The sequence below is a fragment of the Stomoxys calcitrans genome, chromosome 3, assembly GCF_963082655.1.
Source record: "Stomoxys calcitrans chromosome 3, idStoCalc2.1, whole genome shotgun sequence".
NCBI lineage: Eukaryota > Metazoa > Arthropoda > Insecta > Diptera > Muscidae > Stomoxys > Stomoxys calcitrans.
Window position 1 is genome coordinate 5,032,435 of NC_081554.1, and position 17,595 is coordinate 5,050,029.

At 40.5% G+C, this 17,595-nt stretch overlaps 1 protein-coding gene across 2 annotated transcripts in view; it reads right to left on the bottom strand.

Moving 5' to 3' along the window:
- LOC106081283 (myotubularin-related protein DDB_G0290005) overlaps positions 1-17,595 on the bottom strand; it is a 96,162-nt gene that overhangs the window by 4,978 nt on the left and 73,589 nt on the right. For both annotated transcript variants that reach the window (XM_059365239.1, XM_059365238.1), the window contains exon 4: positions 4,955-5,178. In XM_059365239.1, coding sequence (XP_059221222.1) covers positions 4,955-5,178 — 224 coding nt within the window. The remainder of the gene's footprint in view (positions 1-4,954; positions 5,179-17,595) is intronic.

Here is a 17,595-nt window from a genome sequence, read left to right on the forward strand (position 1 = left end):
TGGAATGTCCGCACTCTTTATACAATAGAGAAGGTGCAGGATATGCGCTAGAAAATGTATTAGAGAAATATAAGGCAGATATTACAGCCTTACAAGAAGTGCGTTGGACTGGGAGGTTAGTCGGAGACTTAAACACCTTGTCTCCAGCCTTACTCCGGTGGATGAGAGGCTGGCCACTAACCGGTTGAAAGCCAAATTCTTTAACATCAGCCATATTTGTGCTCATGCCCCGACGGAAGACAAAGACGAGCAGACCAAGGACATTTTCTACGAGCGCCTAGAGAGAGAATATGCCCATGATATTAAAAGGATAGGGAAGGAAGACATTTTTGGTCCAGCAGTCAGAAAGTTTGGTCTCCACGAGATAAATTCAGTAAATGGTTGAGGCTGATAGATTTCGCCACGGCAAAAAACATGGTAGTTAGTAACACAAGATTTCAACAAATTGATCACGTTGTGATAGATGCAAGGCATTCATCCAGCGTGTTAGATGTACGATCGATCCGTGGAACGAAAATATATTTGGATCATTCCCTTTTTGCAGCAAAGGTACGCAGCCGTTTGAACGTGGCGAGGAAAGTACGAACTGACATTGTACGGAACCTGGACATTGAAAAGCAGCAAACACAACAGATGACAGCGGCATACTCCACTCGACTGACCCAACTGCATGATGAAAGCACTCCTTGTTCCGATGATATAATGGCGTAGTGGCAAACTATTGCCCACTCCATGGAAAATGCCGCGAAATCCGTACTTGGATACCTGAAGCCTCGTCCAAAAAACCCAAGTTACGACCAAGAGTGTCGAGATGCTACTGAAGCCAAGAATGCGGCATATAGAGCAACCCTGCAATCAGTAACAACGTGCCAGATGAAAAAGAGGTATCGAGAGAAATGGAGAGAAGAGAAACTTCTATTCCAAAAAGAAAAAGAAAATGGAAAGACGTGAGTGTGAGCGAATTGAGATGTACAGAAGTCAGAATGAATGACGAGAAAAGAATTAAAATCAAACCAATGGCTTTGGTGCAGGAACATCCTCCTGCAGAGACAAAAAAGGAAATCTGGTAACTGACACAGATAGCATTCTGAGGATATAGAAACAACATTTTACCCAACTGCTAGTGTCCGAGGTTGGCGGTGAAGAGCATACCGCAGAACCAATCAATGATGATGGTATATAATGTTTTCCTCCTAGTCAGAATGAGGTCCAAGTAGCAGTGACTCGACTAAAGAACAACAAGGCAGCAGAAGACGACGGGTTACACGCTGAACTATTTAAGACCGGAGGCGACACGCTGATAAGGCGTATGCATCATCATCTGGCTAGAAGAATGCATACCCGAAGATTGAATGAGACAACTAAAGAGAAATAATTCTCCTCCCCATCACATACAAGATACTCTCGAGCGTACTGCGTTAAAGATTAAAACCTAAAGTCAATGAGATAATTGGGCCCTATCAAAGCAGCTTTAGACCTGATAAATCAAACCTGCAAATATAGGCGACGTATGAACCACGAGCTGTATGACGACGATAGCATAGTTACACGCATCAAAATACAACGACTGGGTTGGCTAGGTCATGTTGTCAGAATGGATGAAGAAGCTCCAGCAAAGAAGTCTTTTGAAGGCAAACACGGTGGTACAAGCAAACCGGGATGACCAAAAGCCCTATGGAAAGATCAAGTGGTGGGAGACATCTCAAATGTTCTGTGATAGCCAATTAAAATAAGTTAGTAAATCCAACCTGAACCAGATATTCACACTGCGCCAAATACTGGAAAAGACCCGAGAAGAACAAATCAACACCTACCATCCCTTTGTTGACTTCAAAACCACTTTCGATTTCCCTTTACGTTCAAAGGTATTACATGCCATGTCTGAGTTTGGTATCCCTGAAAAATTAATAAGACTCTGCAGAATGACACTTGCGAATACGCGTTCCTCAGTAAGAATAGAAAAGAATCTATCCGAACCATTCAATACCACACCAGGTTTCAGACAGGGAGACAGTCTACCGTGTGATCTCTTTAATCCTGCTGGAGAAGCTCATAGGAGATGAAGTTGTGAATAGGTGTGGCACACTAATCGCAAGAGAACATATGCTACTCGCCTATGCAAACGACATCAACATCATAGGTCGGTAAACGGAAGTAGTAGCTGCAGCCTTTGAAAGAATCGAAAGGGAGTCGGTGAAAATGGGTCTGGCAGTAAATGGAGATAAGACGAAATGAATGGTTTCTCCCCCATATGTCTGTCGAAATCACGATAGCGGTCGAATGAATAAAGCTCCTATATAAATGGTCTTTTGACTTGACTTCGTGAACGCCTAGAAGCCAAAATTATCATCCGATTTGGCGAAATGAGCTTTTTCATGACTTTCAACATCTGTGGTGAGCATGGCCCAAATAGACCTATAACATCATATAAACCGATCTTCTGATTTTAAAACTTTAGCTCTTGGAAGCCACAATTGATGTCCGATTTCGCTGAATTTTTAAACCCTCCACCATAGGATGGGGGTATGCTAATTTCGTCATTCTGTTTGTAACTCCTCGAAATATACGTTTAAGACACCATAAAGTATATATTCTTGATCGTCATGACATTTTAAGTCGAACAAGCCATGTCCGTCCGTCTATCCGTCCGTCTGTCTGTCGAAAGCATGCTAACTTTCGAAGGAGTAAAACTAGCCGCTTGAAATTTTGCACAAATACTTCTTATTAATGTAGGTCGGTTGGGATTGTAAATGAGCGATATCGGTCCACGTTTTGGTATAGCTGCCATATAAACCGATCTGGGATCTTGACTTCTTGAGCCGCTAGAGGGCACAATTCTTATCCGATTTGGCTCAAATTTTGCACGAGGTCTTTTATAATGACTTCCAACAACTGTGCTGAGTATGGTTGAAATCGGTCCATAACATGATATAGCTGTCATATCAACCTATCTGGGGTCTTGACTTCTGTAGCGTCTAGAGTGCGCAATTCCTATCCGATTTGGTGCAAATTTTGCGCGACGTGTTTTGTTATGACTTCCAACAACTGTGTTAAGAATAGCTCAAATCGTTCCATATCCTGATATAGCTGCCATATAAACCGATCTGGGGTCTTGACTTCTTGGGCCACTAGAGGACACAATTATTATCCGATTCGGCTGAAATTTTGCATGAGGTGTATTGTTATGACTTTCAACAACTACACTAAGAATAGTTCAAATCGGTTCATAGCCTGATAAAGCTGCCATATAAACCGATCTGGGGTCTTGACTTCTTGAGCCTCTACAGGGAGCAATTTGGCTAAAATATTGCAGTCGTATTTTGTTATGACTTCCAATAACTGTATTAAGAATGGTTCAAATCGGTCCATAACCTGATATAGCTGCCATATAAACCGATCTGGGGTCTTGACTTCTTGAGCCACAAGAGGGCGCAATTATTATCCGATTTAGCTAAAATTTCGATCTTGACTTGGCAAGTATTATCCGATTTGGCTGAAATTTGGACAACGGCTTCTCTCATGACCTTTAACATACGTGTTGATTATGGCATGAATTGGTTTATAGCCCAATACAGCTCCCCTATAAACCGATCTCCCTATTTTACTTCTTCAGTCCCTAAAGTGCGCAATTCTTACTAGATTTGGCTGAATTTTTACACAATGACTTCTACTATGGTCTCCAATATTCAGTTCAATTATGGTCCGAAATGAACCATAACTTGATATCGTTTCAATAACATTCCAGTTTTTTCCTTTTTTTGCCTAAAAAGAGATACTGTGGCAAGATCTCGACAAATGCGATCCATGGCAGAGGGTATATAAGATTCGGCCCGGCCGAACTTAGCACGCTGACTACGAATATCAACGGTAAGTACTGTCCAAATCGGTCTATAACCTGATATAGCTGCCACATAAACCTGACAGAAATTTTGTACGTAAAGTACACATGTGCCCATCAAATAAGATTTTACTTAGTTCATAGCAATAATTTGAATATTTTGTCTCGGACTGCCAAGAAAAATCCAAAATATTCCATGAGCTTTTCAAATCCAAAAATCCTTATGCCAAGTAAAGACTACAACAGTCGTTAAAAGGTTAACAAAAGACGAACACGATGAGTGAAGTTTTAAAAAACAAAATTTATGGCGATGGCTGTGTGCGTCTTGGGTCTTCTGTCTACTGCCGAATGAGCACTGCTCGCCTAATCGCCTTAACTTGCCGTTGGTGTCATCTTTGGAGGTAGGAGCCCCATAAGCTACCGAACACACCCACCTTAATAGGATATCCAGCATTTTGGTTTTTTTTCTGGTCTGTAATCTGCAGTCGTTCTTGACACCTTATCTTCGCTTTAGTTTTGTGTGAGTGTGAAGAAGTCTCCAGGTGGGCTTAAGTCTGGTTTTAGTGCAGTGGCGGCAAATGTGATCGCCAATGATGATGCCTTCGAATGGAACTTTTGCTAAATTATGACTCAATAAACTATGGGTGTGTTCGTGAAGGAATTTGTGTGGCAGTATTCTTTGGCTTCTTGGGAAAATGCTACTGAGCACTTTTGTTTCATTTAAATGTGGTACAATAACATTCATCCCATTGATGATGGTTCTTTGGAAGTTGTCAACGTTTCTTCAACTCCACCATTGTGGGGCAAATATATGAAAAGAAACACTATTTTGGATGTTTTTGTTTGTGCGTGTTCCTCTATGGATAAATTTGCAATTTGCCTTTTAGATGTATTAACATTGAAATGCCTTGAAGTATTTTGAAAAAATAGGAAGTGCTTGTTTAACTCTTAGAGATGGATGAAACAATACGAACAGTGTAATGTGTAGGTCTCATTTGGGTTCAAGGGTATTGTCAAACATCCACTACAGAGCTTATATGAACCCGAATTATGGCAAAAGAGTCTCAATGTTACCACTCTTAAACATAGTTTCCAAATTGTCCATCAAATACTTACAAAGACATAGACCAAGACAATCTCCTGCTTCTTGACCGTACACACACTGGCCGTAGAACCACAGCAGCCAGTATCCTCTCCACATCTGTGCAAGATGGTGGCATAGGGTTCATAACGTTTGGATGTGTTGTTCGAAATGGGAATAACGCGTGGCATTGGCTTCCGACATTTGGTGGCGTGTATCATGCGTTGCCAATGTTCTGTGGCCAGTTCATGGGGAGTTCCTGCCAAAGAGAATAAATAGAAAAAAAGAAAACATGAGAAAAGTCTGCAACCAAAAAACCAAAAGGTGAAAGAAGCCAAGCATTGAGGCATGGCAAAGTGGCAAGACTCGAGAGTTTTATTTATTTTTGTGGTTTGCGATGTGCAACTGGTTAATTTGCATGTGCCGCAGTTACAACTGCAACAACTCACTCACTCCGCCAGCCAGGCAGTTAGTCAGCGTGTTGCAGATGTCATCATAACTCATCTCAATAGTCATTGGCACTGAGCATATTTACGACACAGACAGAAAATTGCCTTTCCATGCGCATGCGCACTGCAACGACAACAACTTTATTACGGGCACTTAACAATGCCATAGGCCGGCTGTGTTCATTCTTCAGTTAAAGTGAAGTTAGTAAAGACCCTTTCTTTCCCCTTTGAACAAGTTTATATCTATTTTTCTTCAAGCCTTCAAGACACTTTGACAGGGCGCAAGGCGCACGCATGCGAATTTACAAGCGCATAAAATCGTAAACATTTTCCACAATTAGCTCCTAGATGCCGTGTTTTTCTTAAATCCTCTATTTTGTTGTTTTATTTTAAAACGTTCTAAACCTTGTGGAGGCGGCATTCATTTATTGGGTATTATGCTTTAAAAGTGGCCAAAGACCGTGTCTAAGTGGCCGCCACTGAGATTCCATGCCATAGTCACCATTGCGTGTCCGAGGAGTTGGACTATTGAACGAGCGCCTGGTGCTAGTTCCTGGTAACGGTCAGGCAGTCAGTCACTCAGTCATCAGTGATCGATTATGCATTTTGTCTGTGCCCCAACCAAGCCTATCCTAGCCCAGACCATGGCTGTTCTGGCCATGGCGTAATTAATTTCTAACCGTAAATGCCTTTTATCCGACAAATGTGCTTAATCGACGAGACGGCTTACAACCATGTTTACGACCGCCTAATTCGAGTTTATCCAGCAGCTTTGAACAAACATTAAACAACCGCCATACTGGGTTACAACATGTTTCTGACCACAAAACATGCATGAGGTCAAAGAATTTGAACTTCAACGTTTGTTTCTTGCATCATGGCCAAATGGTTTGTGGAAAACATGTGGGGGATAGACTTTCATCGTAAGAGAAGCATTGGAGGATTTGTGGGGGGATTAGAGTATAAGAGCACATAGAATCTTGGGATACACTCGTATGTATCTTATAAAGGGTGATTTTTTAAGAGCTATAGGAAAGTTTTTCAAAAAGAGAAATAAAATGCGGAAAAATGCATGAAATCTTTATTTGAATCGATAGTACGGTCCATATAATTTAATGTTGGAAGACTATTTCATGCAAATGTTGACTGTGACTGCGCCTCAAATGGTCCATCCGCTTAGTCCGATTTTGGCATACTTTTTCCAACATTTCTGCCGGTATCTCATGAATAAATGCTTCAATGTTGTCTCCCAATGCGTCAACTGAAGCAGGCTTGTCTGTATAGACATGAGCTTTAACATAGCCCCAACGTCTTGTTGAAACCACCTGTCATGCAAGTCAAGCTCTTGCATTTTGTGTATAAAAAGTTTGATATCATCTCACGGCAGCGCTCACCATTCACAGTTACATTACGATTCGCAACCTCTTTGAAGAAGTATGGTCCAATGAATTCACCAGCTCCAACCTCTTGTTTAAACCAACTGTCATGCAAGTCAAGCTTTTGCATTTTGGGTATAAAAAGTTTGATATCATCTCACGGCAGCGCTTACCATTTACAGTTACGTTACGATTCGCATCATCGTTGAAGAAGTATGGTCCAATGATGCCACCAGCCCATAAACCGCACCAAACTGTGACTTTTTCTGGATGCATTGGTAGCTTTTGCAATGCTTCTGGCTGATCTTCACTCGAAAATCGACAATTCTGCTTATTTACATATCCATTGAACCAAAAATGAGCTTAGTCGTAAAATGGAAGAAGCCCGCAATGAACTTTCTTAATAGAGCACGAATTTTGACAATAAAATTCCATAATTTGCAAGCGTTTAAACGATTCATGGTTAAATTATAAACCAAACTGAACAGTTTGACAGAGAAACAAAGCGCGAAACGTGCGTGACATGTTTAAACCAGTGTTGCCAAAAAGATAATACCTAAAAATAACCCTGTACAAATTGTTATCGAAATCATATATCTTAGAGGCTTATGGGGAAGATTGGCCTATATTATATTACAAATTATGGTCCCACTAATCATATCAGGATGGATATCGAAGGGTCCGTAATAACGTACTGCTTCAAATTTCTTTGAAACGGGGTAATAAATACGCCTTTTAAGAGCACGAGCCCTAAAATCGGGAGAGGCTGTACATATCAGCTATATCCAAGTATGGTACGTTGTAGAAGAAAGTCCCTTTTGTACCGTATTTGGCACAGTTGTTGCAAAATTTAAGCCAAATCGGACAAAAATTGAAATTTTGCACAAATACTTCTGATTAGGGTAGGTCGGTTGGGACATATCGGTCAATGCTTTGATGTAGCTGCCATATAAACCGATCTTGGGTCTTGACTTATTGAGGACCTCTAGAGGGCGCAATTCCTATCCGATTTGACTCAAAATCTGTGTTTTTGCATAACTTTCAACAGCTGTGCCAAATATGGTTTAGATCGGTACATAACCGGATATAGCTGCCATATCAGCCCATCTGGCATTTTGTCTTCTTGAGCCTCTAGAGGGTCCAATTATTATCCGATTTGCAACGGCATGCCCCATGACCTTAAACATCTGTGCGAAATATGGTCTGAATCGGTTTTTATCCTGATACAGCTCCCATACAAACCGATCTCCCTATTTTACTTCTTGAGCCCCAAAAGGTTGCAATTCTTATTCAAATTGGCTGAAATATTACACAATGGCATCTACTATGATCTCAAACATACAATTTAATTATGGTCCGAATCGGACCATAACTTGATATAACTCCAGTAGCATAGCAATTCTTTTCTTTTATCCTTTGTTTGCCTAAAAAGAGATACCGGGAAAAGAACTCGAAAAATGTGATGCATAGTGGAGTGTATAAAAGATTCGGCCCGGCCGAACTTAGCACGCTTTTACTTGTTTATTTTTTGAAAATTTTGCAGGGAATAATTTTCGTGAATGGCAACCCTGGTTGTATTTTAACTCGTTGAAGGTCTTAGGTGAGGTTCGACACTCCTGATCAGACTTACTAAGATAAATTTTACTACATTGTGATGCCACAGATGGCTTGCATTAAACCCAAGCCTAGCGGATAGTTACAGATTAAGCTACCGCGGCGACACCTAAGTAAGAAACCAAAAATTCGGTTTTAAAAGAAATTTTTGAAAAAACCAAGGATTTGCTACCACTTAAGTTTTTCCACTGTTCTAATTGACACCTGAGCTGATTATGGCTTAAACCACCCCATTACACATGCCAATGAAATTTGATTCCCGGCTATTAACGGTTTTGCACATTGCCCCCTAGGCTATGCTGTTAAACTGTAAACAAATACACGTTTTATTTTATCGACTTGCTTCATTAGGAACTGTGTGTGTGTGTGTGTGTGTAATAATGTATTTATTATAGCCCACTTGGGCGTTTATTCTTGTGCAATAATTGCGGAATTCGAGAGGGAGTCTATTTGGCTAGAAGCCATCAAAAGAAATAAGCAAATGATAATTTTGCAGCACAGATGAAAGATGCATTGGTAACGCCAATATTCTATGCAAATAAGTAAGGTTGGCAAGTATAGGATGGTAGCTATAGAATTAGGGTAAAGTTTAAAGGCATGTAAACCAAAGTCAAATTTCCTACAAACATTCCATTTGGCAACTGGGAAAAACTTCTCACATATCAATGAGTGGTGTTCGATTCAAGCTTAAGATCCCCCATCCTTATTATAGCCTAGTTCGAACGGCGTCCCGCAGGGAGACACCTCTTTGGTTAAAAGTTTTGGCATGACTGCTATGCCAGACACCGCCGTATCCGAAACAAATGACACCCGTTTTCAAATAAAACGAAGGATAAAACTGGCCAACACATGCTACTTTGGATTAAGCAAGCAGATGTGGAGCAAAGCTACCTCTAGACTGGCGAAAAGTACACTATACAAGGAACTACCCGCGCTTTTGTATGGCTCCGAAGCATGGGTACTTGCGAAAGCAGATGATTTGGTACTTGGAGTGTTTGAAAGAAAAATCCTTCGTAAAATGTATGTATCAGTATGCGTTAATGAAGAACATAGGCGTCGTATGAACCATGAGCTGTAAGGGCTGTATGATGACAATAGCATATTTAAACCCATCATAATACAACGGCTGCGTTTGCTAGGTCATGTTGCCAGAATGGAGGAAGAAGCTGCATCAAAGAAGTCTTTTGAAAGCGACCATTATAGAATACTTAAAAGGGGAAGACCAAACTCCGATGGAGTAACCAGGTGGGGAGCGACATCTCAAAACTGGGTGTCAGAGATTGGAAATAAAGCGCAGAAGATCGAGGCGCTTGAACATCTATTCTACGTTCGGCTAGAAGAATAAATTTTCTGTAATCCCCAATTAAAGTAAAAGTAAGTTTTGCCATATAAACATGGCGCAGTACCTCACAAATGTCACTTGCATTAGGAGGGGATAACCAGTATTGACAATTTTTCTGATGCTCACGCCTATGCGTTTAGCTTCATAAATGGATATGCCAATCTCGGCGCGACATTGGAGGCAGTTGATTAACTGGTGAATTGAATGTGAGTTTGGTTATTAGGTCACTTTGAAACTTGGTAATGCACAAGATCAAAGCCTTTTATGAGAAAAGATGGAGACAGGACAGGATTCCGACAGGATTTCGTCTAAAGTAACAACAGCAGTAAAAATTTTGGTAAAATTGAATAAATAATTCGCCTTCTATGTATTCACCGGAACAGGCGCAAACTCACATATCAATGAGTGCAGTCTGATTCAAGTTTAAGCTCAATGATAAGGGACCTCCGTTTTATAGCCGAGTCCGAACGGCGTGCCGCAGTGCGACACCTCTTTGGAGAGTAGTTTTACATGGCAAAGAACCTCACAAATGTTGCCAGCATTAGGATGAAAATTTTTTCTAATGGTCTCGCCAGGATTCGAAACCAGACGTTGAGCGTCATAGGCAGACATGCTAACCTCTGCGCTACGGTGGCCTTCTATTCCTTGTTCCCTGTTCCTTAGTGGAATGTTCATTGGCAAATTTGCAATTTGCATGTATTTACTAAGAAACATATGGAGATGGTTCTAAATTGGGCTTTGGCTCATACGTTTAGTCTATCTTGGATACATAGTTAGTCCCATTACTAACCGAATCACTCCTCCAGTCTCCGCCTATCTTAACTAACCTCGTTTAAATTTGCATTAGCCATTCAAATGACTTCGAATACCATTTGGACACAGATCACGAGATCCCCTCCAGCATTTTCGGCAATAATTCCAACATGAATTGATTTTGAATTTGAGTGGTTTTTGTTGTTGTTGTTGTTTTTTAATGTTGCCCGCAGTCAATCAGTTCGAGGAGATCAGTTGCTAACTCTCAACAATGTGTAACAAGTTATGGCTTATGGTTATTGCATATTGCCTGGCCGTTTTCTCGCTATTGGACCAATAACATAATTGAGGAAATTTTCGCCATGTGCCAGGTAAAACGTTTGCATTTGTTTCGTGTGGGACACAAGTTGGTAGAAACATCATGGTGGCAAATTCCATTGACTTGGGTGGCATGGAAAATAATGGGTGGCAGATCTAATGAATGATTTTCCAACTATCGATCGCCATCTAACAACAATTGATCGATTTCATAGATTGTGCTGCTTGCTGTCCACAGATATGGTCAGATAGGAACTATCGCATACTGCGGCGATAGCAGAGAATACATGACAAGGAACAGTGCTTCGAAAGTAACTAAACATGTCATGTTTAAGCTCAATGATAAGGGGCCTCCTTTTTATAGCCTTTGGAGAGAAGTTTTATATAGCATAGTACCTCAAAAATGTTGGAAGCATTAGGAAAACCCCCGCTGAAAATTTTTTCCGATGGTCTCGCCAGGATTTGAACCCAGGTGTTCAGCATCAAAGGCGCACATACTAACCTAACGAACTAACGCAGAGGTTAGCTAGGCGCTTGAAATTTTGCAAAAAATTCTTTTTTATGGTGTTGGTCGGTTGGAATTGTAAATGGGCCATATCGGTCCATGGTTGGATTTAGCTCCCATATAAACCGGTCTTCCAATTGCACTTATTGAACTTCTAGATAGTGCAGTTCTTATCAGATGCACAATGACTTCTAATATGACCTTTTACCTGTCTGCCGAATATGGTCTGAATCGGCTCATAGCCTAATATAGCTCCCATATAAACAGATTTCCCGATTGATGGCCGAAAACCTGGTATACCTCTCATATAAACCAATCGCCCTATTGAACTCCTTGAGCCCCTAGAGGGCGCAATTCTTTTCGGATTTGGCATTTTGCACAACGACATCTACTATGGTGTCCAACGTCCAAACCATGTATGGCTCGAATTGGTCAATGATCTGATATAGATCCAATAGCATAGCAATTCTTATTCATTATCCTTTGTTTGCCTATAAAGAGATATCGGGCGAGAACTTGAAGGCTATATAAGATTCGGTCTGGCCGAACTTGGTACTTGGATTGGGGTTTAATCATTTAGTCATTCCTTTTCATTTGGGATCAGTGAGTTGTGTTAAGCCAGTCGAGACCCTTTTTCAATTTGGCTCAGATTTGGATATAGCTGCCATATAGAACTATCTCTCGATTTAGGGTCTTGGGCCCAAAAAAGGCGCATTTATCTGCGATTTCGCCAAAATTTGGAACAATTAGTTGTGTTAGGCCCTTCGACAATTTTCTGCAATTTGGCTCGGATCGGTCAAGATTTGGATATAGCTGCCATATAGACCGATCTTTCGATTTAAGTCTTGGGCCCATTAAAGGCGCGCTTATTGTCCGATTTCGCCGAAATTTCGGACAGTGAGTTGTATTAGGCCCTTCGACATTCTTCTACAATTTAAATGAGATCGGTCCAGTTTTAGATATATAGCTGCCATATAGACCGATCCTTGATTTAAGGTCTCGGGCCCATAAAAGGGGCACTTATTGTCCGATGTCGCCGAAATTAAGGACAGTGAGTTGTGTTAAGCCAGTCGACATCCTTCTTCAATTTGGCTGAGATCGGTCCAAATTTGGATATAGCTGCCATAGAGAACGATCTCTCGATTTTGGGTCTTGGGCCCATAAAAGGCGCATTTATTGTCCGATTTCGCCGAAATTTGGGACTGTGAGTTAGGCCCTTCAACATTCTTCTTTAATTTGGCTCAGATCGGTCCAAATTTGGATATTGCTGCCATATTGTTTCACATTTATAATCCGATTTCGCTGAAATTTGACACAGTGACTTATGTTAGGTTTTTCGACGTCCGCATCGTATATGATTCAGATCGGTCTATATTTGGATGTGGCTACCTAAAAGACCAGAAGCTTAGGTTTACCGGAGGTTAGGTTTATTTTTCTAATATTTTCAATTTTTGATTTATAATCTTTGATTTCAAATTTTTAATTTTTGTTTATTTTTTAATGTGTACATGTATGTCATTTGTCATTCGCAGCACTGTGCATCTTACAGATGCCATATCTGCACTGCATATCCAACACATGCGATAAAAACTGCTTTCTCTAATTTGGTTTGGCAAGACATCCGAACAGGACTCACAGCAGGCAAAATGGGCGTAAGATCTGCAGTGGTAATTGAGGCATATGGTGTACTGTGCTGCTGCCCGTACTTGTATTTGGAGCTGTTTCTCATAGCACATGGAAGCTGAGCTGCATCATTCAAATGGTTGCCGGTCATAGCTAGGCAGGAGCACAAACGGCTATTTGTATATGCAAAAGCGTCTAATACGTGATAAGTGACGTTTTATGACTTTATTTTACAGCGATCACACATGGCTCATGCCTCATTCATAGACCGATTGGCTGACGGCCAGCCAATCGGATCTGATAGTTGTTATAACATAAATTATTACAGACTCTGCTGATAAATGGGACTTCTTGTGATCGGCGACGAAATTTACACATACCCATACACAGCTGTGTTCAAAATCATGAGCGTATCCATCATTGGGATTATGGTAGTTTAAAGCCAGAAATTTGATTGAAGTGTTGGCAATGAAATTGAAGTGATGCAAGATTCCTACTGTACCCAACTACTATTACGGAAAATCATGTTAAAAATCGATGCAATCGATATAAGATAGACTGGCAGCTTTTAGACTTTTTATACAGTCAGAGGAAGTTGTTAGTAAAACAGCAAAAATGTTTGCTGTAACAGCAGAAAGTCTGCTGAAAATGGGGCAACAGTTACTTTTTGCTAAAACAGCAAACATTTTCTGGGGTTTTAAAACGGTAGAAAGTATAAAAAAAACTCAAAAATCTCATACTCATATCGAAAGTTCTTTTTGTAGTTATTTTATTTTTGGCTGGCATTTACCGCAGGGGTAACCACCATACCTATGGTTATCTAACTTGCTCATTAATTGATAATAGTGGGAGATTTTATTTGTTAATAAGATCCCCATTTGGTCTTAAATCAAAAATATTTTCAAAAATTTGATCGAAAGGTTAACCGGACTGCTGTTTCTTTGATTCCATCCCTTCACCAACATCCTTCTTCAACGATTCGATTCTTCAAAGCTATGAGCAATAGTATTTTTCTAATTTAGACTATTTTTGTCACATAACATTGATGATTGACTGGGTAATTCGTCGCTGATGAAGGGATGGAATCTCATAAAATGGAGTCCGCAAACCATACAAGCTTTTGGGAAACTACAGTATAATTTTGACCAACACACACCCTCACCCCTCTTGCCATGTTTTTCTACGCCCATGGACATAAAATTGTCGTTGTGAGATATTGCCACTACTTGGTACAATGATTTACATATTGCCACCAAGGCAAAAATTCAATGGCCCCAAAATTGCAATGCTGTGCATTCAAAGTACCAATTTTGGCCAATAGTTTCCAGGCAGACAAATAGGCAGGCGGACGTTTGTTTAGTGATAGTAAATAAAAGGATTACCTAAACGGCGGAAAATCTCCGAATAAACCTCTTACTCACCACCAACGATCTCTTCTCCAACCTGGTTGTTAACAGGTTATCTGGGGCCTCAATAGGCCATTCTTGTTTCCATTGAGTATGACTGCTGTTAATAGTTTCTACGATATCACAAATTTCAGCGGAGCGTTGTTATTTCAAATTGTCAATTGAAAGCGATAACAGTAATGGGGGAGAAAGAAGGTGGTGCAGGGGAATGAATATTCACTGAACTCATGAAATCTGGCAGACATTTGGGCAGACATTCATCCACGGCACATACATGGCTGGAAGAGATGACTTGGTCACATTGGCAGGTGAAATGGGAAACTCTTTTTGAGCTACCTGGCGCAACAGCTCCACCTTACTGGTAACCCACTTTGGCTTTGACATCTCTCCTTCTCTCTCTCTCTCTCTCTATCTATCTCTTGAATATGGCAAGTTCAATGATTTGTTGCTTGAAGTGGCTTCGCACATCAACATGGAGCCATGTCATGCATGTTGGTTGCTTTGGCAAGCGTTTCTGTTGTCATCCGATCATTGCCAATTGCCGAATGAATGAAGAGACTGTGACAGTATTTGCAAGTGACATTACCCAGTGGCATACATTAGCGGAGTGAAAAGTCAATGCTTGTCACTGCCAAACTTTGGCGAGAGGGTGTTACACTATACGACAAGAACTTTACGCAGATAAAAGCAATAGAATAGTGGAGATGAAACAATTAAAACAAGTAAAAGCGTGCTAGGTTCGGCCGGGCCCATTTTATATACCCTCCACCAGGCACCGTATTTGCCCGGTATAGCTTTATGGGGGATCATAGGATAATGGATAATAATTGATATGCTATTGGAACTATATCAGGTTATACACCGATCCGGGGCAGTTGGGCTGTGAGGTGTGCCCTGAAGAACTAGAGCTGGTCATATCGAGAAGGTTACCCGACCACTGTAGTATTCATCAAGCGGAGATGCTTGCATTTAAAGATGTAGTGGAATGACTAAGATGTAATGTCATAACGACAATTGCCATAAATAGCTTCCCAGACAACCAGACAGCTCTTAAATATCTGGGTAGCCAATAAATCTAAGTCAAACGTTGCCTCTGGGCAATGGCCACTAGGAGCGGGTTGTAAGCGCTCCAAAATTATGAGGTCCAAACAACACTTGAAGAAGTCTACCGCCTTGATGTAGAGCTGGCAAACTATGGATATTCGCAACATTCGATATTTTCGATAATTTTAATAATAAATATCGACACTATCGTTAATTTCAAAAAATGCAAATATTACCCATGAACATTCCACACAGGGGCAAACTTCTCACATATCAATGAATGCAGTCCGATTCAAGTTTAAGCTCAATGATAAGGGGCATCCTTTTTATACCCGAGTCCGAACAGAGTGCCGCAGTGCGACACCACTTTGGAGAGATGTTTTACATGGCATAGTAACTCACAAATGTTGCCAGCATTAGGAGGGGAAAACCACCGCTGAATTTTTTTTTCTGATGTTCCCGCCAGGATTCGAAACCAGGCGTTCAGAGTCAAAGGGTGAAATGCTAAGCTTTGCGCTACGGTGGCCTCGTTAATTTCCCATCACCTATATTTCAAATGAAAATGAGAAGTTAAAATCAAGAGATCGGTTTATATAGAAGCTATATCAATCGATATCCAGACAAAAAATAAAATATCGATAGTGCCATCGATATTTTGCCAGTTCTACCTTGATGACGTTGACTAGAGCAGATGTCTCAGTCATTGTATCTGTCTCGACAGGACGTTCTATAAGCGGAAAAAATGCTGATGGACTGAAGGTCGTAAGTAACGACTTCTGATGAAATTTTGAGAACTTTGAGGAAGAGGAGACTTTAAAACATCTGCTGTTGGCCTTTTAAAAGCGATCTGAATGGTTCAAAGGTAGGAACTGGAAGAAATCATTCTTCTTCCTTTGTTATACCCACCACCGTAGGATAGGAGGTGTATTCATTTAGTCTTTCCGTTTGCAACATATCGAAATATCAATTCCCGACCCTAGAAAGTATACATATTTCGGATCGTCGTAAAATTCGAAGATGATTTAACGCTGGTTAAGTTCTTGAACGGGCCAAATCGGATCATATTTGGATATAGCTGCTATATAGACCGATTTTTCGATAAAGGGTCTAATGCCCATAAAAACTTTATTTTCCATCCGATTTTGCTGAAATTTGAAACAGTGGGTAGTTTAAGGCTTCCCGACAACCCAGATCGGACTATATTTAGATATAGCTATCATATCGACCGATCTTCCGATAAAGGGTCTGAAGACCTTAAAAGCTTTATTTATTACCCGATTTCGCTGAAATTTGCAAAAGTGAGTTATTTTAAGCCTCCCGAGATCTGACCTAAATATGGATTAGATTGGTCAATATTTAGATATAGCTGCCATATAGACCGATCTCCCGATGAAGGGTCTGAAGCCCATAAAAGCTTTATTTATTACCCGTTTTCGCTGAAATTTAAAACAGTGGGGTATTTTAAGCCTTCCGACATCTGACCTAAATATGGTACAGATCGGACTATATTTAGATATAGCTGCCATATAGACCGATCTGACGATAAAGGGTCTGAAGACCATAAAAGCTTTATTTTTTATCCGATTTCGCTGAAATGTGGAATAGTGCGCAGTTTTAAGCCTCTCAACATCCGACCCTAATATGGTACAGATCGTACTATATTTAGATATAGCTGCCATATAGACCGATCTCCAGATAAAGAGTCTGAAGCCCATAAAAGCTTTATTTTTTAACCGATTTCACTGAATTTTTAAATAGTGGGTAGTTTTAGGTCTCCCAACGTCCGTCCCAAATATGGTTGGTATCGGACAAAATTTAGGTATAGCTCCCATACAGTGCGGTCTGCCGATGAAGGGTCTGAAGCCCATAAAAGCTTTTTTTTTGCTGAAATTTGAAATAGTGAGTAGTTTTAGGCCACCCGCCATCCGACCCAAATATGGTTCAGATCGGACTGTATTTAGATATAGCTGTTATATAGATCGATATACTGGTTAAGGGTCTGAAGCTCATAAAAGCTTTATTTATTACCCGATTTTTTGAAATTTGAAATACACAATTCAACAGTGACTTATATTTATTAGACCATTCAATGTCCGTGCCAAATATGGGTACATAATTTATCCAATTTTCACCAGATTGTGGCGAAAGGGGGATTACTTAATGCCTTTTTACTTGATTTCTTATTCCTTTTTTTACAATGGACGAAAATGACTAACTGAGTCTGGTTGAAGATTGCCGCTCAAACT